Source organism: Musa acuminata, unplaced genomic scaffold (assembly GCF_036884655.1).
Source record: "Musa acuminata AAA Group cultivar baxijiao unplaced genomic scaffold, Cavendish_Baxijiao_AAA HiC_scaffold_826, whole genome shotgun sequence".
NCBI classification, from domain to species: Eukaryota; Viridiplantae; Streptophyta; class Magnoliopsida; order Zingiberales; family Musaceae; genus Musa; species Musa acuminata.
In genome coordinates this window covers 1-22,500 of record NW_027021052.1, presented here as the reverse complement: position 1 = coordinate 22,500, position 22,500 = coordinate 1, and the positions used below count along the sequence as shown (strand labels likewise).

The following is a 22,500-nucleotide window of genomic DNA, read 5'->3' as shown; positions in this document are numbered from 1 at the left end:
GCGAAAGATACCAGAGCAATGTTGTATCAGACTACTTGTCTCTTTGTAGTTGGATCCCCAAGTTTTTGGAATGCTCCAAATTCCACTTGAGCATCCAAATCTGGATCAATGCCAGCAAAAACATCTCTGAACAAGGTTCTAGCGCCATGCCAAATGTGTCCGAAAAAGAAGAGCAAAGCAAACGTAGCATGGCCAAAAGTGAACCAACCCCTTGGACTGCTACGAAAAACGCCATCAGATTTCAAAGTAGCCCGATCTAATTCAAAAATTTCACCTAATTGGGCACGTCTAGCATATTTTTTTACAGTCGCAGGATCACTATAACTGACTCCATTGAGTTCGCCACCATAGAACTCAACAGTTACACCTACTTGTTCAACACTATACTTTGATTCTGCCCTTCTAAAAGGAACATCGGCTCTAACAATTCCGTCTCCATCTACCAAAACTACCGGAAATGTTTCAAAAAAGGTAGGCATACGACGTACAAAAAGCTCGCGCCCTTCTTTATCTCTAAAGACGGGGTGTCCTAACCACCCAACAGCTATTCCATCCCCGTTGTCCATTGACCCTGCTCTGAATAATCCCCCTTTTGCTGGATTATTACCAATGTAATCATAAAAAGCTAATTTTTCGGGAATTTTAGACCAAGCTTCCGATAAACTCAGATTTTGGGCTAGTCCGGCGCTAACTCTTCGATATATTTCTTGCTGAAAGTATCCCTGATCCCACTGATAACGAGTGGGACCAAATAATTCGATTGGGGTAGTTGCTGAACCATACCACATAGTTCCAGCAACAACGAAAGCTGCAAAAAAAACAGCAGCGATACTACTGGAAAGTACAGTTTCAATATTGCCCATACGTAATCCTTTGTATAGACGTTGAGGCGGACGGACACTAAGATGGAATAAGCCTGCTAATATGCCCAATGTACCCGCTGCAATATGATGAGAGGCTATTCCTCCGGGAACAAAAGGATCAAAGCCTTCTGCGCCCCACGCTGGACTTACGGGTTGTACTTTTCCAGTTAGTCCATAAGGATCGGACACCCATATTCCAGGACCATACAAACCTGTTACATGAAATGCGCCAAAGCCAAAGCAAGCCAACCCTGAGAGAAATAAATGAATTCCAAAGATCTTAGGCAAATCCAAAGATGGTTTGCCCGTACGTTCATCACAGAATATTTCTAGGTCCCAATACACCCAATGCCAGATAGCTGCCAAGAAGCACAAGCCAGAAAACACAATATGTGCCCCTGCCACACCTTCATAACTCCAAATACCGGGATTCGTTACAGTTCCTCCTGAAATACTCCAACCACCCCACGAATTGGTTATTCCTAAACGAGTCATGAAGGGTATAACGAACATACCTTGTCTCCACATTGGATCAAGAGCGGGGTCAGAGGGATCAAAAACCGCTAATTCGTATAAAGCCATCGAACCGGCCCAACCAGCAACTAGGGCTGTATGCATTATATGGACAGAAAGCAATCGACCGGGATCATTCAATACGACAGTATGAACACGATACCAAGGCAAACCCATGGAAATACCCCTTTATCAAAGAAAAATAGACACTATGTCACTTTATTTTATCGCATTGGAAAAGACTATACTATGTATCTAACCTTTTCAGTAGATTCCGTATGAGAAAGGGTTAATTTTTATTCCGTTCCATTGAAAATAATGGAACAATTCTGTTCGTAAGAACAAAGAGAAGCAGATCTATTCTATACCCGATAAGTACCAATACGCAATGGGAGGATTAGTTCTACTTTCGGGAAACGAATGCATAGATACTTGTTTATTACTCCAACGATTGATCCGTTAGTTAAAATTTTTCTTTATTCATTCTGTCTTACTCTATAAAATAAACCTTCCAATTTATGTATAAAAATCTATGTATAAAATACAATAAACAGAAAAAGGGATGAAGACGATAAAGCCATTGTTATGTTTCCACATTAAAGTGAAGTATAGTACTCAATTTTTTCTTTAATTTAATGCCCGTTGGTGTTCCAAAAGTACCTTTTCGGAGTCCTGGAGAGGAAGATGCAGTTTGGGTTGACTTATAGTGCGACTTGTCAGACATATTGGGTTATATGGAATTTACCCGTTCTCTCCCTCGATCGAAATATCCTCTGTTTCGCCTAAGAAATATTGTATTGAGTGAACCATCAATCATTCGGAGCGTGAAGTGCAATTAGATCAATTTATTTATTTTGAGGATCAATTAGGAGAATTTATGGTTGACTTGGAAAAATAAAAATAAAATAAAGTAATAAAGTATCCAGATAAAATAAAGTAATAAAGTATCCAGGCTCCGTTCAGAAAATACCAAATTGGTAATCCATGTAATGTATGATTACCGCTTGTATCATAAACGATTCTTATCCTTATTATAGGAGTGATTTCAAACGTCCAACCAATAACCAACGGAATAGTATGATGAGTACATCGAATGATTGGGGAAAGGCATGAAACGAATTGAAAAAAAAAAGTCGTAACAAAAAGAAGTGGTACTGAGACCATTTGCCCTATATGTGCAAATGGAATTCGGACAGATCTTTTCCCGGAGTAGAACATGAACCTAAAAGAATTGAAAAGGCCCATTCAGAAACAAGAAAATTACATCGTGATTTGAATGTCGATGAAACAATACATCAATGAGAGAGATTTGTTCAATTTCAATAAGTTCAGTAAATTCTTTTTTTATAGGTAAGGAAGCCAAAACTCATCTCATGTCTTTTTAAAAATGGAAGCTTTATTAGAAAAACAAAAACCTATTACAGAAAAAAAAAAAAAAAAAATAGAACTGGAATCGACACATTGATTCTTTTTTCGCAATTTTTTTGAACCGTATGCATCCAAAGGTGCACGTACAGTTCCTAAAGGAACCAATTTTGTCCTAATCAACCGACTTCATCGAGAAAGATTACTTTTTTTAGGTCAAGAGGTTAATAGCGAGATCTCAAATCAAATTGTTGGTCTCATGGTATATCTCAGTATAGAAGATAATACTAGGGATCTTTTTTTGTTTATAAACTCTCCCGGCGGATGGGTAGTATCAGGAATAGCTATTTATGATACTATGCAATTTGTGCCACCCGATGTGCATACAATATGCATGGGGTTAGCCGCTTCTATGGGATCTTTCATTCTGATCGGAGGAGAAATTACCAAACGTCTAGCATTCCCTCACGCTTGGCGCCAATGAGTTTTTATTTGAAAAAAAAAAGAAAGACTATGCCTTCGCCATATTGAATATGAATAATAAGTAATAATAGCATGGCACTTCGAGTTCGATATGAACAAACCATTATTGTTTTTTCATAACATGAGATTTTGTATCGAGATAGTAGTATGAAACAAAGGTTATTTCCGATTTGTTGATTTTATGTGTCGGGGGTACATTTCAGCGTCACAAACCATTTTTCTTCCACACCAGAAGTTTCTTTCTGATATTTATGTTATGGAAGAGTACGAAAATGAAAAAAAAAAAGATCAGTTTTCCTTATTTGATCGTATCAGAAAGGCACTTTGGGATTGCTAAATCACAGACGAGATAAATATATAAAGCAACAGAACCATCATAGTATTTTTGACTCCTACGAAAGGAAGGGTGGTAAATGGATCATTCAACGATCTGAATCAGATGGATTCTCTTTCTTTCTTAGATAGAATAGAAGAGAAGAAAAAAGTAAATTCCATTGCGGAGCCGTATGCAACGCACAGAAGATGCCTGTACGGTTGTTCAATTTCTTCTTGTTATTTTTTTTTTATCCCTTACATTAGCCCAATCATACGAGATAGAGGAACCGTTCATGATGTTATATCAATATCAATATATTTAGGGTCATGATTCATCAACCTGCTAGTTCTTTTTATGAATCACGAACAGGGGAATTTGTCCTGGAAATGGAAGAACTACTGAAACTTCGTGAAACCCTCACAAAGGTTTATGTACAAAGAACGGGCAAGCCTTTATGGGTTGTATCCGAAGACATGGAAAGGGATGTTTTTATGTCAGCAACAGAAGCCCAAGCTCATGGCATTGTTGATCTCGTAGCGGTCGAAAATGAAAATACCGGGGATTTCGTGTAAATCCATTTCAAACCATAATTCGAATTTTCTGTGATTTGGTATTGAATAGAAAAAATTCATAATCATCAATCCAATCATCAGGTTAAGATCGATCTAAACCAACCCATTCCATTCTAATTCTATATATACATATATATATATACGACATGCCAACTATTAAACAACTTATTAGAAACGCAAGACAGCCGATAAGAAATGTTACGAAATCTCCCGCTCTTAGAGGATGTCCTCAGCGTCGAGGAACATGTACTAGGGTGTATGTGCGACTCGTTCAGATCATGAGTTCGAACAAATGAGACAATTTTTCCAGTGTCAATGACCGGTACCAATGAATAGGGTAAATGGAAAAGATCTATCATATACCTATATTGTGTATGGAATTTATGGTTTCCATTGGTGCAAATCCAATCACCTAGATTTGAGATGAAAAGCAATTCCCCATTGGTAGCAAATAGTTATCCATTAAGCGGAGGAAATAGTATTATAAGAAGCAAAAAGATTATGCGCCTATTGTTAAAAGAGCGGACTAAGAGGGTCAGCTACCTAGCCAACTTTCCTAATTAAATGCCGTCACTGTATAGATAACTCTTAGTGTGAAAAGAGTTATTACTCTATAATTGATGGGTAGAGCCAAAGAGTGTGAACTATACAAGTTCACAATACCATTTGGTTAAATGAAAGAAGAGGCTCCGGTGTATAGAGAGGACCTCACCGTTTAAGAAGTAACCATAGAAACGATGGAACCCACTATTTTTTTTGAGTATCATTATAATTTCTTATTTGCAGGTGAAATGCCTGGACGGAATAAAAAATTGTGGTCAGGAAGGTTATAGTAGCAAAAGCCATTGGAATTTATATTTTATATATCGGAATAATCCGTTTTGTTATTAATCGACCGTGAGAGGGGAAAAGGATGACTGAAAGAATCGAAATCAATTAGTTATTCATTAAGGTTTAATTTGATTCAATGACCAGAGTTAGACGGGGATATACAGCTCGGAGACGTCGAACAAAAATTCGTTTATTTGCATCAACCTCTAGAGGAGCTCATTCAAGACTTACTCGAACGATTACTCAACAGAAAATGAGAGCTTTGGCTTCCTCTCATCGAGATAGAGGCAGGCAAAAGAGGGATTTTCGTCGTTTGTGGATCACTCGGATAAATGCAGTAACTCGTGATAATAAGGTATTGTATAGTTATAGTAGATTAATACACAATCTGTACAAGAAGCAATTGCTTCTTAATCGTAAAATACCTGCACAAATAGCTATATCAAATAAGAATTGTCTTTACATGATTTCCAACAAGATCATCAAATAAAGTAGATTCTAAAGTAATATACAGTACAGGAATGATTGAAACAGAATTCCCCGGAGAAGGAACTCCGGGAAAATAGAATAAAAAGAAATTAAGATAGTAATAGGAATGAACGAATATGTTTCAATAAAAAAAATTTTCTCCATTTTTTGTTTCTTATAACACAGGAACCCGCTCTAGATTCTAGGCCTTTTCGAACAAAACATCAATCTGAGCTTGAGTTACAATTGGAGTTTTGAGTCAATTGAAGAGTATGTCTATTTATTTTTGGTTCTAGGACCAGTAGTTCTGGGGATCGACTCGGCTCTCTCAAATTGTTTCTCATTATTAAGAAAAGGTAACAAAGATAAAATACGGGCTTGCTTTATAGCAATAGTAATTAATCGTTGTTGTTTCAAAGTCAATCTATTCACCCGCCTAGATAATATTTTTCCTTGTTCACTAATAAATCGACTAATTAAACTCATGTTTCTATAATCGATTCGATCCCCCGATCCAATTGGGGGCAAACGCCTACGAAAAGATCGCTTGGATTTACGAAAAGATTGCTTGGATTTATCCATGGTTTATTCCTTATTTCTAAAATTCTATTTCTTTATTCACTTCAGTTCAGATCCGACCAAAATAGGCTTTGATTTGTATACATTATGTATATTATATATCTTATACATTATGTATATTATACATTATGTATATTATATGTTAAATATATGTTAAGTATGTTAAATATATGTTAAGTTCTTCTAAATATATGTTAAGTTCTTCCTCTTCCTTGGCGAGAGCGCACACGCGTTCTGTTCGATCTATTTCTTTATTTCTCCATGAATCGTATGCTTGTTACAATAGCGACAAAATTTTCTCAATTCTAATCGACCAGGCGTATTGTGTCGATTCTTTTGAGTAATATATCTAGAAATACCTGGCGATTCTTTATTGACATCATTTCGGGCACAACTGGTACATTCCAAAATAACTATGACTCTGACATCTTTACCCTTGGCCATGAACCTCCTTTGAATTTTGGATCGGCTTAACTCTTCTATTTTCGATCCGAGCTGAAGAAGAAGAAAAGAACAAAAAAAATCGATAGAAGTTACTAACTAGAAATGGAATTTCTAAGTATTTCGTTGCAATTATCATTTCATTATATAATGATAATTAATATTATATTAATGGAGTAACAATTTTACTAGAATAATAAAGTAATAATTTAATGGAGTAATAATTAAATAATACAATTTCTTTCTAACTCTCAATTGTTCCTATCCTAAATCTCAATATTTTATTAATATTTATTTTATTTATTATTTAAGTTAAATATCTTCTTTCTATGCTATGATTTCGTGGAACTCGCCGTAGACTGGATCCACATTTTCATTTCTGTTCTCCAAAATTCGATCTTCGATCTACCACATTTTTGCTGAGGTTCAATACACTTTTTTCTTTTCCTTCCTATCCTAAAGAACTGAAAAAATAGGGGCGAAATTCGAAATTTTAGTCACGTGGAATTGTATCTCTAATTTTCTTCATTTCTTCGCATATCAATCAATAACTAGAATTAAAAAAAGGGGAATGACAAGGCATCCGGAAATAACCGATTAATTTCTATCAATAGGCCTGCTAAAGACCCAAACCATAGAGTACTTAGCACAGGTGCCACGGAGAGATATGTTTTTATATCTCGCATTGAAAATCCTCCTTCTATTATGGATTGTAATACATATATGGTCAGATGCTGTAGTTCAAGATCATTTGTATTTTTTTACACGGAATTCCTAACTAAACAGGATTCCTAACTAAAATAGATATGTACAATGAAGCAATAGATTTTTTTCTTTTTTTGTAAAAGAAAAAAAATCTAATCCCTTGTTCCTGAGCATTACTGATAAATATTAACTTTTTTATACGTTAGGTTTCAGATGTATATAATTCTTTTATTATATGAAACCAAAAAGAAGAAATGACAAGAAAATTGTATATAGATGGAGGAGAAAATGACGATATGGAAAACAAGACAGGGATTTTGTACAATGAAACTGTACAACAATTTTGAAAAGGGATGTAGCGCAGCTTGGTAGCGCGTTTGTTTTGGGTACAAAATGTCACGGGTTCAAATCCTGTCATCCCTACCTATTACTTCTCCCATGGGCAGTAACGAGGGATTCATTGAGATCGATTAAAATTGGACATAATCTTCCGGTCTTGCATACTATATGTATGCAAGACGTATTGGGGGTAGAAAAATTACTTTTCTTTACAGTACAGTCGTATCTCCTGTCATAAGGATAAGAAAGCGCTCTTAGTTCAGTTCGGTAGAACGCGGGTCTCCAAAACCCGATGTCGTAGGTTCAAATCCTACAGAGCGTGATTCGGTTTATTTGATGTCGAATCACAATAAAATAATTAATAATTTAACAAAACAAAAAGTTGAATTGTAACTTGAATTTGACCTCCTTCCTGCAGGAGGTCAATCAAAAAAAGAAAGAAATATTACTCAATCAAAGGTCCAACTGATCACCACGTCTATATTGTAAATATGCGGTTACGAATAATCCTGCTAAAGTAATAGGAATTAGACCTAAGACGATTCCAAATAGAAAAACTTCAATCATTTCGGTTTGTTTAAGGGGATAAAAAGAAAGGTAAGATCTATCCCTAAATATTAATCTGAATTATCCGTGAATCTCAATGACCAAGAATTGGCAATTGATGTGAGAAAGAACCATAGAATACCCGGAATCTCAGAGAAATATTCGTTTTTATCAATTTTTCATTCAATTCATTTCAAATAAGTCGTATCTTGTTCAAACCAATGAATAGAGCTGAGGTTATAGTTAAAGCAGCCAGTAGAAAACCGAAATAACTAGTTATAGTAAGCATGAAAGAGCTAAATTAGATATGTTCTTTTGCTACATATGTTGATAAAACACTTACCTAAGTTTCAATTTTTACAAAATACGACGGCAAGAAAAAATCAATTGACAGAATTAGTTTAGTTCCAATTGAAAATTCTGGATTCATCAGTCATTATAGATAAGACTAACTAAGAGTGACATAGGTAGAAAAATTCGATTCATCTGCTGTGACATTGACCGATCCTATGATTCGGAATCAACAGATTCATTGTGGAATTTGTGAGTTGAATAAAGTATTTGTGAGTTGAATAAAGTAATAGTAAAAGTAAGTAAAATATAAAGTATAAGTAAAAGTAATAGTAATTAAGAACTGTGCCGTGTAACTTCATTCAAAACTTAAATTACTTATGGACTTATACTTAAATATTAAATAAAATATTAAATAAAATATAAGTAATTTAAGTAATTTTGGAATAAAAGAATTGGATTTGAAAATTCCATTTTAATCATTTCCTTTCTATTTCAATAGGATCTAATCCTTTTTGGAACGAACGGCCTGATACTATTTACCTTTTATTTATTTTAACTCATTGGACTCAGTACAGTAATAGGTTGCTTAATTGCCCATAACATAATATTTCGAATGAAAAGAAAAAGGTGTCCCACGATCTATCGAAAAAAATAAAACCTTTACTCTATTTTTCATTTTTATATTTTTATTCTTTTTTTTCAGGTCCAACTCGATTCAAAGACGAACAACTTCCATTATCCTTTTAGATTCTATATTCTGTCTTTCCATATCATGGAGTTCCATACTTCTAGTTTGGTCAAGAAAGAACCTTTGTTTTGGATCTAATACAATAACGGTTGCATCACGAATATGGATTGTTCCAACTGGGTTCTGTTTCTTTCATGTTCTGTTTCTTTCACTAATATAGTATATACTATTGTATTTTGTATTACAGTATATTTATTGTATTATACGACCAACCAATTACTTGAAATAAAAAGATTTGAACAAAAAAACTTTTAACCAAAAAATGGGTTTATTATAGATTTCGCATACATATAATTGAATTGTGTGAATATTATAATATGCTTCATAAATTATTAGAAACCATCGATTCACGCTTTTCCAAGATCTTTACTTTCTATTATGAATCCAATAATGGAAATCTTATAAGGAATTTGAGTAATTTTCTATTGATCTATTGAATAACATAGAGTTATGCATAGACAAGGAACAAAAAAAGAAGAAAAGAATTATGTAGCATTTCGGTACCGATCGAGACTGCGTTGCTGTGCCAGAGGAAGGATAGCTATACTGATTCGGTATACTTGAAATAAACCTTTGGTACAAAATTGACGATCTCACAAAGATGCAATATCAGTAGTTTTCCATTTACTGATCCCATCTTTCAAGGAATCGATTCCCTTTTTTGAATGTACAAAAATTTGTGGAGCTCAGAATGTCTGGAAGCACGGGAGAACGTTCTTTTGCTGATATTATTACCAGTATTCGATACTGGGTCATTCATAGCATTACTATACCTTCCCTATTCATTGCGGGTTGGTTATTCGTCAGTACGGGTTTAGCTTACGACGTGTTTGGAAGTCCTCGGCCAAACGAGTATTTCACAGAGAGCCGACAAGGTATTCCATTGATAACCGGCCGTTTTGATTCTTTGGAACAACTTGATGAATTTAGTAAATCCTTTTAGGAGGCCCCCAATGACCATAGATCGAACCTATCCAATTTTTACAGTGCGATGGTTGGCTGTTCACGGACTAGCTGTACCTACCGTTTCTTTTTTGGGGTCAATATCAGCAATGCAGTTCATCCAACGATAAACCTAATTTGAATTATAGAGCTATGACACAATCAAACCCGAATGAACAAAATGTTGAATTGAATCGTACCAGTCTATACTGGGGTTTATTACTCATTTTTGTACTTGCTGTTTTATTTTCCAATTATTTCTTCAATTGAAAGAAAGAAAGAGAATAGTAGGAATTCTCTTATCCCATTCGGAAAGATACCATCCTCATAATTATCCATGACTGTTTTTGTCTCTAGCACGACCATTTGAGAAAATGTGGAGGAAAGTAGGGGAAATGGCCGATACTACTGGAAGGATTCCTCTTTGGCTGGTTGGTACTGTAACTGGTATTCCTGTGATCGGTTTAATAGGTGTTTTCTTTTACGGTTCATATTCTGGGTTGGGTTCATCTCTCTAGTAATCGGATAAACCGGATTGTAGACATGAAAGAGTAAGAAAAGAACTCAACGGGACCTTACCCTCCTTTGTCTAATTAGAGCGATAAGGTCCCGTTGAGTTCTTTTCTTACTCTTATAGGAAGATTATGATCTATTCCATAACATACAAATTGGCCAGTCAACATAATCAAAATATTATATTCGTAGAAATGAAATGACAAAACGGATCCTTTGCTCTGATGTTTCAAACCACTCTATTCTTTTGTTTCTTAATAATGTTTTTGAAGAATTGAATCTATTGATTGATTCATAGTCTCTGTTCTTCCTTTCCTCCATAATATTAACTCTTATGAAGAAACAAGAAAAGAGTAATCAATGGATTTTCTGAATAATACAATATTATATAGATTTCTACGCATGAGACATCCTGCAAATAATTTCTATACTAAACTACTAATAGAACTTACTCTATAGAACTTACTCTATAAAACTCTATAATATAATTTGTTTGAATAATTTCTCTTGAATAATTTCTCTAAGTTAAAAGTTTAAGTTAATTGAAGAAGTTCTATTTGCTCAATCAATTATTCCCCTAATCCTTTCTCTCTTTTTGTTTGTCCACAACTTCCTATGAATCTAACCAAAAGAGTTCTGGTGGACCCGGAAAAGAAGGAATGGTAATCTTTGACGAACAGGAGAAAAAATCATTATTATTTCGATATAAGACGACACAAGAAAAAGGATTTTCCGCCCTTTTCTTGTGTCGAATAGAAGACTCGTAAGACTAGTAATCCCTCCTAAAAGGATTTCTTTCTTTCATTTTTCCCATCCTTGCTCTGTATTCTCTTTCTTTGTATGTCTATTGTCTATTACTAAGAATAGGATACAAGTAATGAATTCCAGACATCCCGCAAAACGAAAAAAAAGTATAAACAAAGCAACCAAAAAGGTTTACAGATTTTTTGATCATACATAATTGTATGGATCAAAAAAAATTCGGCGCTTTTTACCAACTTGATGTTAAGGAATCTCTGCACCTAGAAATTCATTTCGTACAATTGAACCTTTTCAAACTGTTTCTTTTTAAGAACCAAAAAAACTTGTGCCAAAATAACAGATGCCAAGAAGAACAAAAGACCTTGGACCCGTAATGGGTCTTGAAGCACTATTTCTGCATCTCCCTGACCAAAGCCTCCCACATTGGGATTGCTTGTTAATGGTTGATCAAGCTTGATGGATTCACCCTCTGAAACAAGAAGTTCTGGTCCTGGAGGTATAATATCAACCACTTGATGTCCATCCGATGCATCAACTATGGTTATTTCATATCCCCCTTTTTCTTTACGTACTATTCTGCTTACTATACCTGCTGATGTAGCATTATAGACTGTATTGTTACTTTTGCTACCATCAGGATAAATCTGACCCCTTCCTCTGTTCCCACCTACGTATATGGGATATTTTAAGAAGTGAACGTCTTTCTTCGTAGCAGGGTCGGGGGAAAGAATGGGAAAGACGATTTCACTATATTTCTGACCGGGAACAGGACCTATCACAATAATATTTCTTTTGTTGGGACGATAACTCTGAAAAGACAGATTTCCTATCTTTTCTTTCAACTCAGGAGAAATACGATCAAGGGGGGCTAATTCGAATCCGTCGGGTAAAATGAGAACAGCCCCCACATTCAAAGTCCCCTTTTTACCATTAGCAAGAACTTGTTTCAGTTGCTTATCATAAGGGATTCGAACAACTGCTTCAAATACAGTATCAGGAAGCACAGCTTGCGGAACTTCAATATCCACGGGTTTATTAGCTAAATGGCAATTGGCACATACAATTCGTCCCGTTGCTTCTCGCGGGTTTTCATAACCCTGCTGCGCAAAAATGGGATATGCATTTGAAATAGATGCCCGAGTTATTACATATATCATGATCGATACAGAAATGGATCGAGTCATCTCTTCCTTTACCCAAGAAAAAGTATTTTTATTTTGCATGTCCAATCATTGATCCCCGAATTTCTACAATAAATTAGATAGGTAGCTAGTATAGTTCCCTATACACGAGTCTGTCATTGTACTGGAATAATTGTACTGGAATATAGGACGAATACCTTGAACAGATAAAAGTATAAAGAATTAAGTCAAATTGAAAATACTTTCTTTATACACGAAGAAAGATTCTGATTTGATTGATATAATAAGATCAAATGAGTTCTTTATTCATTCATTGAATGATAAATTACTACAAGCGAAGGAGATACACGATTTAAAAAAAGGAAGATCCAATATTTCACAATTGTATCTAGAATAACTGGAAAAGTGGAAACAAGACCAGATATAATTTGATCGTTATGATCCAATCCAAAATCGTTGTAGACCGAACCAATCATTAGTTCCCAACCATGGGTCGAGTGAAATCCGATCCATAAATCAGTAACTAAAAGAATAGAAAAAGCTTTTATTGTGTCACTTAAGTTATAGAGGAATTCCTGAACCCAAGAATTAAGAATGACGAGTTCTTCATTACTCAGAATAAAATAACCACTTAGAATAGCGAAACAGATTATATTTGTCGAGAAATGCAAAATGATATGGAGATCATATTCATTGTGTGCTTTGACTAATTGTATTGTTTCCTTGTGTATTTCTATATGAAGTTTTTGTATATGCGTTTCCGGGTACTCCTTTATCATTTCGTCCAATAGGAATAGTTCTTCTAATTCTATGAATCTTTCCAGAACGTTTTTCTCTTGAATATGATTCAAAAAATTTTCGGATTGCCTGGTATTCCACCAATTAGTAACCCAAGGTTCCAGACATTTATTAAATGAGAAAGAGACCCACCAGGGCAAAAATACTATAGATGCGAGATATGGGAGGGAGGCCGATGCTTTCTTTTTTTTCATTTTTTTTTTTCTGTGAATTGAATTGTTAATGAACCTGCTTCATTCGTTGACTCTATCTGATCTGATATTTCTTTGAAGCACGAGTTGTATAACAAGGTATTGACCTATGGGTCTATTCCTTTCCTATTATTGTGTAATAATTTTATTTTTTTTTTGATTTAGAAGGAATATAGACATAGAATAAGAGTTCTTTTCGGATGAAAATGAGAAAAAAAGAAATAAATATTATTCCAGATATCTCAATTGGGCAAATTTGAACCAATTTTATTTTCATTTGTTCCTTTCGATGAATACTCGAAAACCCACTTGAAGTAACGAATCGAGTTTCGAGACGAAAAAACTCCCCCTGGATCAATTAATTCTTTCGAAATGTTTCACCGTCTAACCAGAAAAGGGTATCAATTCCAAATCTTGGGCCTAAAAAGATGAATTCTGTATTACGAAATACATGTTCGGATAGGTTTGATGAATTTATATCTATACTTATTAGATTAGATTCGTTAGTTAGATTAGACCTTTTTCTAGTATAAAAGAATGAAGAAACTTCAGTTGTATTAAAAGAGGAATTAGCAAGTTCCTTCCCCCATCTTGAGAAAATATTTATTCTTCATTTTATTCTTCACTTCAGTTCGTTTCAAAATACTTCAATTGGTACGCGCAAGAAATAGGCCAATTCGGCAGCTTTTTGTTCAATTTCTCGTGGAGTAAAATTCTCATCAGTACGAGTCAAGGGAATGGCTCCTTGGCCTCTGATTTCCATATAAAGGACACGACGAGTATAAAGACCCTCTTTAACCTCTATTCTGATTGATTGGATATCTCTCATAAAGAAGCGAAGGAAGATGCGACGATTTATTCCAGGAAATCCCCAGCGAAAAATACACACTATTCCTTCTTTTCTATCGAATCGGTCATAACCGCTACCTACATTCCACGAAATTGTGCACCACAAATACGAGCTAATGAATAGACCCGCGATCCCGTAGAAAGACATCACGATCCCTTGTGGAAAAAAAATGATTTGCTGAGATGTAAATACGGGTATCAAATTCCTACCAAGATAACTGGAAGTTCCAACCACTAAGAATCCTAGTGAACCTAAAAAAAGGATACAGGCCCAGCAAAAATTACTCGTTTTTCGAGACCCCGTTATAAGTTCTATCCATATATGTTCTGATCGCCAATTCATACTATACTAGATCCAGTGCATTCGATTGGAATTGAGCGAATAACCCAAATAAATTTGACTTTACCTTTCTTGATCCCGAAGTAACTTTCATCAACTAGCACTATTCTGATGTGAAACATTAGGAGAGTAATTGGTTAGATACATTGACTTTCTATTTAAAATATTCACTAATCCATTTTGAACCAGCTATATTCACATATACATGCATTTATGCAGATATCATATATCCGCATAACGATTCTTTCATTTGTGTGTTCGGAAAGAGCCACATATCATACCATATTACACGAGATAAATATCTGTATTATCATCCAGTGTTGAAATAAATTGATAAGATTCGGTCCCATTGGGTCTAGACAATCTTATTTTTTTGGACATGAAGAAATAAGGAAACCATTGCAATTGCCGGAAATACTAGGCCCACTAAAGGCACAAAAATAGAGGGTAAGTTGGGATCTGTCATAGAATAGGTGCCTCAATTTAATATTTCTATCTGTTTTAATATTTCTATCTATTAGAAAGATATCTTCTTATGATATATCTATTACTTATGATATATCTATTATAAGTAATATCAAGCCATTATTATATTATATCAAGCCATTATTATATTATAAATATATTATAAAAAATTATAATAAATATTATTTATTTATAATATTTATTTATAAGTAATAAGTAATATCAACTATAATTCTATATGATTAGATAGAAAATGACTAGATAGAAACTATATATTCTATATTCTAAAACTATATATTCTATATTCTAAAATATAATAAATAAAATATAATAAAATATAAAATAAAAATTATCCGAAACCTCTGTCTCTTATTACAAGGAGAACTTATGTCACCAAAGAAAACACCTGATTACGACGAATTAAATACTTGTTCGCTACAAATAAAATAACTGAATCTAGTGCTATACTTTACATTTTTGAACTTGGATTCAAGGGAAAGAAACCGTGGAGCTGAAATAACTCACCCAGAACACCTTTTAAAAGATTACGTGGTACTATTGGGTCGAATAAACCTTTATGGAATAAATACTCAGACACTTGTGAACCTTCAGGTATTACCTTTTTTAATGTTTGTTCAATTACTCTTTTACCCGCAAATGCAATGTAGGCGTTAGGTTCAGCAATAATGATATCCCCCAACATACCAAAACTGGCTGTTACTCCACCAGTTGTAGGAGATGTAAGAATTGATACATAGAATAACTTTTTATCTGATTGATAATTAGATGAAGCAGAAGATATTTTAGCCATTTGCATCAAGCTCAAACTTCCTTCTTGCATGCGTGCTCCTCCAGAAGCACACACAATAATGACAGGTAGAGATCGATTAGTAGCATACTCGATCAAACGAGTAATTTTCTCGCCTACTACGGATCCCATACTACCTCCCATAAACTGAAAATCCATAACGCCAATTGCTACGGGAATACCATTTATTTGACCTATGCCTGTTTGAATAGCATCAGCTAAACCTGTCCTTCTTTGATAAGAATCGATACGATCTCCATAAGGTTCCTCTTTTGAACGAAAATCAATGGGGTCTATAGATATCATATCTTTATCCAGAGGATCCCAAGTTCCGGGATCAATCGAAAGTTCAATTCTATCTGAACTACTCATTTTCAAATGATATCCACACTGTTCACAAATATTCATTTTTGACTTAAAAAATTTTTTATAATTTAATCCATAACAATTTTCGCATTGAACCCATAAATGTTTGTATTTTTGATTTATATTGAAATCATTGGATTCTACTTCTTCATGGAAGTCGGATTCTACTTCTTCATGGAATTCTACTTCTTCATGGAATTCTACTTCTTCATTGAAATCGGATTCCACTTCTTCATTGAAATCGGATTCCACTTCTTCATTGAAATCGGATTCCACTTCTTCATTGAAATCGGATTCCACTTCTTCATTGAAATCAGATTCTACTTCTTCATTGAAATCATTGGATTCTACTTCTTCGTGGAATTCTACTTCTTCATGGAAATCGGATTCTACTTCTTCATGGAAGTCGGATTCTACTTCTTCGTGGAATTCTACTTCTTCATGGAAATCGGATTCCACCTCTTCATGGAAATCATTGAAATTTTTTCTAGTTCTTTTACTAGACCTACCGCTCTCACTACTATTTCTATTTTCAGTACAAATGAAGTTATAAAAGTAACTGTCACTGTAATTGTTGGTACTACCCGAAATAGAACTATTAATACTGACTTCAAAACGAAGATAACTATCAATGCAACTATTAATGTGATTATTCCAACCAGATTGAGTATCATACATGTAATGATAATAGTAGTGATTCTTTTTCTTAGACCCCCTACTCAAATAACTAGAAAGTTTTTTTTCTAGTTCACTCAGAAAAGAACTATCATTGTCAACCTCAAAAATCTGATTTTCAATATCAAAATATACAGAGTAACTGTCACCATTACTATCCCTAACTAAAAAAGTGTCATCAGAGATCAAACTCCAAATATCCTTGATTTCAAATAAAGAATCAACATTAGTGAAACTATAATTACCACTATGATTCCAACTAGGAATCTTTTTCTTCGTATCGTTCTTCGTATCGTTTAGAATAGGTTGTTCACTTCTACTGGTATGTCCAATACCATCAAGACTATCCATTGATTTACTTAGCCCACACCTAGATTTACTTAGCCCACACCTATGTTCTAACTTCTCGTTAGACAACATCGAACGGAACCACCATTTTCCCATAGAGTCTTTCTACCCCCTATTTGATGAAATACAATACATTCGATGGATAATCATTTTACTTTCACTATTTGATTTCTTATCAGAATTAAGCATACGAATCTAATCCTAATCATTAGGATTGTTAATTAATAACGAGTAAGTATTGAAAGAACGAGTAAGTATTGAAAGAAATGATTCTCCTTTGTGGGAAGCCGAGGTATCACTTCAATATATATTGATAGAATCTTTTTATAAATTTTAAAATAGAAAGACACAGCTTTCTTCCATGTGATGTACAAATTCTCATCGAAAATAGAGATAGTTGTTTATTTCTATAAATAAAGAATAAAGAATTTGTTCTCGTATAATCAAATAATTAAGTTTCTATTTTAACATGGAACGAAAAAGACAATATATAGGATGGGTAAAGGAGCCTTTCCCTTGGCTTGATCTATGGCCTGAAACTAGGAGATATAAAAAAGTCCACCAATCCCAAGGATCCATAATTAATCCAATCCTATGGATCCAACAACAAACAATAGAAGTATTGAGTTGTTTAGTCTTCGATCTTATCTTGTATATATATAGGTAAGATCTGTACATCTGTACATATAAAAGATATATGCAAATACATAGTATAGAATGCTCATTCTTTTTTTTTTTATTCGGCAATCGGCCCAATCTTTTTTTTAGGAAAAGATTGGGCCGACTTTAATTGCAATCAATTAGGAGAACAAACAGGAATTACTGAATTATGCACACTTACTTTTTCTCTTTATCTAGCTTATCTACTGGTTCGAATTCGAATTTGATCTCTTTCCATACTTCACAAGCAGCGGCTAGTTCAGGGCTCCATTTGCTAGCTTCACGGATAATTTCATTACCTTCACGAGCAAGATCACGTCCCTCATTACGAGCTTGTACACACGCCTCTAAAGCCACCCTATTAGCTACTGCACCAGGTGCATTTCCCCAAGGGTGTCCTAAAGTTCCTCCGCCAAACTGTAGTACGGAATCATCCCCAAAGATTTCGGTCAGAGCAGGCATATGCCAAACATGAATACCCCCTGAAGCCACGGGCAGAACACCTGGCATAGAGACCCAATCTTGAGTGAAGAAAATACCGCGACTTCGGTCTTTTTCGATATAATCATCACGTAATAAATCAACGAAACCTAAAGTCATCTCACGTTCCCCTTCCAGTTTACCTACTACTGTACCGGCGTGAATATGATCTCCACCAGACATACGTAATGCTTTAGCTAGTACACGGAAATGCATACCATGATTTTTCTGTCTATCAATAACTGCATGCATTGCGCGATGGATGTGAAGAAGTAGGCCGTTGTCACGGCAATAATGAGCCAAGCTAGTATTTGCAGTGAATCCACCAGTTAAGTAGTCATGCATTACGATAGGAACTCCTAATTCTCTGGCACATATGGCCCTTTTCATCATTTCTTCACATGTACCCGCAGTAGCATTCAAGTAATGTCCTTTGATTTCACCTGTTTCGGCCTGCGCTTTAAAAAGTGCTTCGGTGCAAAATAAGAAACGATCTCTCCAACGCATAAATGGTTGTGAGTTTACGTTTTCATCATCTTTGGTAAAATCAAGTCCACCACGTAGACATTCATAAACCGCTCTACCGTAGTTTTTTGCAGATAATCCCAATTTTGGTTTAATAGTGCATCCCAATAGGGGACGACCATACTTGTTCAACTTATCTCTTTCAACCTGAATGCCGTGAGGCGGGCCTTGGAAAGTTTTGGAATAAGAAGTGGGAATTCGCAGATCCTCCAGACGTAGAGCTCGTAAGGCTTTGAAACCAAATACATTACCCACAATGGAAGTAAACATGTTAGTAACAGAACCTTCTTCAAAAAGGTCTAAAGGATAAGCTACATAAGCAATATATTGATTTTCCTCCCCAACAACGGCCTCGATGTGGTAGCATCGCCCTTTGTAACGATCAAGACTGGTAAGTCCATCAGTCCACACAGTTGTCCATGTACCAGTAGAAGATTCGGCAGCTACCGCAGCCCCTGCTTCTTCGGGCGGAACTCCAGGTTGAGGAGTTACTCGGAATGCTGCCAAGATATCAGTATCTTTGACTTCGTAGTCAGGAGTATAATAATTCAATTTGTAATCTTTAACACCAGCTTTAAATCCAACACTTGCTTTAGTCTCTGTTTGTGGTGACATAAGTCCCTCCCTACAACTCATGAATTAAGAATTCTCACAACGACAAGGTCTACTCGATATAGATTATGCATGAATGAAACCTTTGACAAAAATAAAAATAAAAAAAAAGAAAAAAAATATTCAACTAATATTATCAACTAATTTCAATGTTATGTTAAAATGAAATGGTTCATTATTAGACCATGTATTTGATTCATCAAATACATCATTATTGTATACTCCAAATACATCATTATTGTATACTCTTTGATATATATGGCGCAACCCAAACCCAATGTTTGTTTTGCAAGTTTACAATAAAATCAAATGGATCTCCTTCTTATTTTGAATCCAAATACTAAGAAAAATTCACTCTTGACAGTGATATATGTTGTATATGTAAATCCTAGATGTGAAAATAGGCATAATTCATCCTAAAAGGGTATAAAGAATAGATAGGCGGAAATCCAATATCTATTCAAAAAAAAAAAAGAACAATGGCCAATTAGATCGAAATAATGAATCATAAATGGAGTTCGGGTTCGAATTCTATAGATAATAGAATCTAATACGGATGGTTTTTCTATAATGATAGAGAAATGAAAGAGACTTACTCGTGATTTCATGTACTTAATATTTCTTTTGAAAAAAAGAAGGATTGGCTGAACTTGAAAATTGACTCATTGAATGAGTAATTGAATGAGTAAACGATTGAATCGTATTCGGTTGGGTGGTACCAACTAAATCAAGTGCTAACTCCCATTTATTTCTTATTGAATTAACCGATCAACTTGCTATCGGACATTTATTTCGACTTGGCATGGCACTATTCAAAAAAACTTTCGACATACTTTACTTTAATTATAATTATGAGAATCAATCCTACCCCTTCTAGTCCTGCGGTTTCCACACTTGAAGAACAAAACCTAGGGCGTATCGCTCAAATTATTGGCCCAGTACTGGATGTTGTTTTTCCTCCGGGCAAGATGCCTAATATTTATAACGCTTTGGTAGTTAAGGGTCGAGATACTATTGGTCAGCAAATTAATGTGACTTGTGAGGTACAACAATTATTAGGAAATAATCGAGTTAGAGCTGTAGCTATGAGTGCTACAGATGGACTGATGAGAGGAATGGAAGTGATTGACACGGGAGCTCCTCTAAGCGTTCAGTCGGTGGAGCTACCCTCGGACGAATTTTCAACGTTCTTGGGGAGCCTGTTGATAATTTAGGTCCTGTAGATACTAGCACAACATCTCCTATTCATAGACCTGCACCTGCCTTTATACAGTTAGAGACGAAATTATCAATCTTTGAAACAGGAATTAAAGTAGTGGATCTTTTAGCTCCTTATCGCCGTGGAGGAAAAATCGGACTATTTGGAGGAGCTGGAGTAGGTAAAACAGTACTCATCATGGAATTGATCAACAACATTGCCAAAGCTCATGGAGGCGTATCTGTATTTGGCGGAGTAGGCGAACGTACTCGTGAAGGAAATGATCTTTACATGGAAATGAAAGAATCCGGAGTAATTAATGAAAAAATATTGCAGAATCAAAAGTAGCTCTAGTCTACGGTCAAATGAATGAACCGCCGGGAGCTCGTATGAGAGTTGGTTTGACTGCCCTAACTATGGCGGAATATTTCCGGGATGTTAATGAACAAGACGTACTTCTATTCATCGACAATATCTTTCGTTTCGTCCAAGCAGGATCAGAAGTATCCGCCTTATTGGGGAGAATGCCTTCTGCAGTGGTTATCAACCTACCCTTAGTACAGAAATGGGTTCTTTGCAAGAAAGAATTACTTCTACCAAAGAGGGATCTATAACTTCGATCCAAGCCGTTTATGTACCTGCGGACGATTTGACCGACCCTGCTCCTGCCACGACATTTGCACATTTAGATGCTACTACCGTATTATCGAGAGGATTAGCTGCCAAGGTATTTATCCAGCAGTGGATCCTTTAGATTCAACGTCAACTATGTTACAACCTCGGATCGTTGGCGAGGAACATTATGAAACTGCGCAAAGAGTTAAGCAAACTTCACAACGTTACAAAGAACTTCAGGACATTATAGCTATTCTTGGGTTGGACGAATTATCCGAAGAAGATCGTTTAACTGTAGCAAGAGCACGAAAAATCGAGCGTTTCTTATCACAACCCTTCTTCGTGGCAGAAGTATTTACTGGTTCTCCAGGAAAATATGTTGGTCTTGCAGAAACAATTAGGGGGTTTCAACTGATCCTTTCCGGAGAATTAGACAGTCTTCCCGAGCAGGCCTTTTATTTAGTAGGTAACATCGATGAAGCTACCGCGAAAGCTATGAACTTAGAAGAGGAGAGCAATTGAAGAAATGACCTTAAATCTTTGTGTACTGACTCCTAATCGAATTATTTGGGACTCAGAAGTGAAAGAAATAATTTTATCTACTAATAGTGGCCAAATTGGCGTATTACCAACCACGCCCCTATTGCCACGGCTGTAGATATAGGTCTTTTGAGAATACGCCTCAACAACGACCAATGGTTAACGGTGGCTCTGATGGGTGGTTTCGCTAGAATAGGTAATAATGAAATCACCATTTTAGGAAATGATGCGGAAATAAGTACTGACATTGATCCGCAAGAAGCTCAACAAGCTCTTGAAATAGCTGAAGCTAACTTGAGTAGAGCTGAGGGTAAGAGACAAGCAATTGAAGCGAATCTAGCTCTCAGACGAGCTAGGACACGAGTAGAGGCTGTCAATGTTATTTCCTACTAGTCAAGTCAATACATCAAAATAATAAAGAGAAGTTTTTAAAAAGTTCTTTATTATACACCACATGTTGATTCTGCCAATTGAACACAATCAAGTCTAATCTGATAAAACAAAAAAGAAGATGGGGTAGAAAAACTTATTAGATATCATTTCATCGACTCCGGTATCTAATAAGTTCTACCTACTATTGGATTTGAACCAATGACTCCCAGTCCCCA

General features: G+C 35.3%; 4 protein-coding genes, 2 non-coding genes and 1 pseudogene across 6 annotated transcripts in view; 3 read left to right on the top strand and 4 right to left on the bottom strand.

Annotated features, from left to right (window-relative positions):
- The window catches only part of LOC135664313 (photosystem II CP47 reaction center protein), a 4,111-nt gene extending 2,558 nt beyond the window's left edge, over window positions 1-1,553 (bottom strand). Inside the window, exon 1 of the mRNA XM_065176973.1 lies at window positions 1-1,553. This exon is cut by the window's left edge and continues 2,558 nt beyond it. Coding sequence (XP_065033045.1) covers window positions 27-1,553 — 1,527 coding nt within the window. The 3' untranslated portion in view covers window positions 1-26.
- The window catches only part of LOC135664314 (cytochrome f), a 17,303-nt gene extending 2,558 nt beyond the window's left edge, over window positions 1-14,745 (bottom strand). The window contains exon 1 of the mRNA XM_065176974.1: window positions 1-14,745. This exon is cut by the window's left edge and continues 2,558 nt beyond it. Within this exon, the coding sequence (XP_065033046.1) occupies window positions 11,541-12,503 (963 nt within the window). The 5' untranslated portion in view covers window positions 12,504-14,745 and the 3' untranslated portion in view covers window positions 1-11,540.
- On the top strand, window positions 7,486-7,559 carry TRNAP-UGG (transfer RNA proline (anticodon UGG)). Its single transcript has one exon. It is a non-coding gene; the product is annotated as a tRNA-Pro (tRNA).
- TRNAW-CCA (transfer RNA tryptophan (anticodon CCA)) lies at window positions 7,724-7,797 on the top strand. Its single transcript has one exon. It is a non-coding gene; the product is annotated as a tRNA-Trp (tRNA).
- LOC135664310 (acetyl-coenzyme A carboxylase carboxyl transferase subunit beta, chloroplastic-like) lies at window positions 13,397-17,364 on the bottom strand. The gene has a single exon (XM_065176971.1). It carries the CDS (start codon window positions 17,356-17,358, stop codon window positions 15,535-15,537), a length of 1,824 nt encoding a protein of 607 aa, XP_065033043.1. The 5' UTR covers window positions 17,359-17,364; the 3' UTR covers window positions 13,397-15,534.
- Window positions 17,365-18,020: 656 nt separating this feature from the next.
- LOC135664312 (ribulose bisphosphate carboxylase large chain) lies at window positions 18,021-20,200 on the bottom strand. The gene has a single exon (XM_065176972.1). It carries the CDS (start codon window positions 19,561-19,563, stop codon window positions 18,100-18,102), a length of 1,464 nt encoding a protein of 487 aa, XP_065033044.1. The 5' UTR covers window positions 19,564-20,200; the 3' UTR covers window positions 18,021-18,099.
- Window positions 20,201-20,333: 133 nt separating this feature from the next.
- On the top strand, window positions 20,334-21,889 carry LOC135664311 (ATP synthase subunit beta, chloroplastic-like; annotated as a pseudogene).
- Window positions 21,890-22,500: the final 611 nt, after the last annotated feature.

Coding starts and splice junctions, on each gene's coding strand:
- LOC135664310 (XM_065176971.1), bottom strand. CDS start 17,358: ATGGGAAAATGGTGGTTCCGTTCGATGTTGTCTAACGAGAAGTTAGAA.
- LOC135664312 (XM_065176972.1), bottom strand. CDS start 19,563: ATGAGTTGTAGGGAGGGACTTATGTCACCACAAACAGAGACTAAAGCA.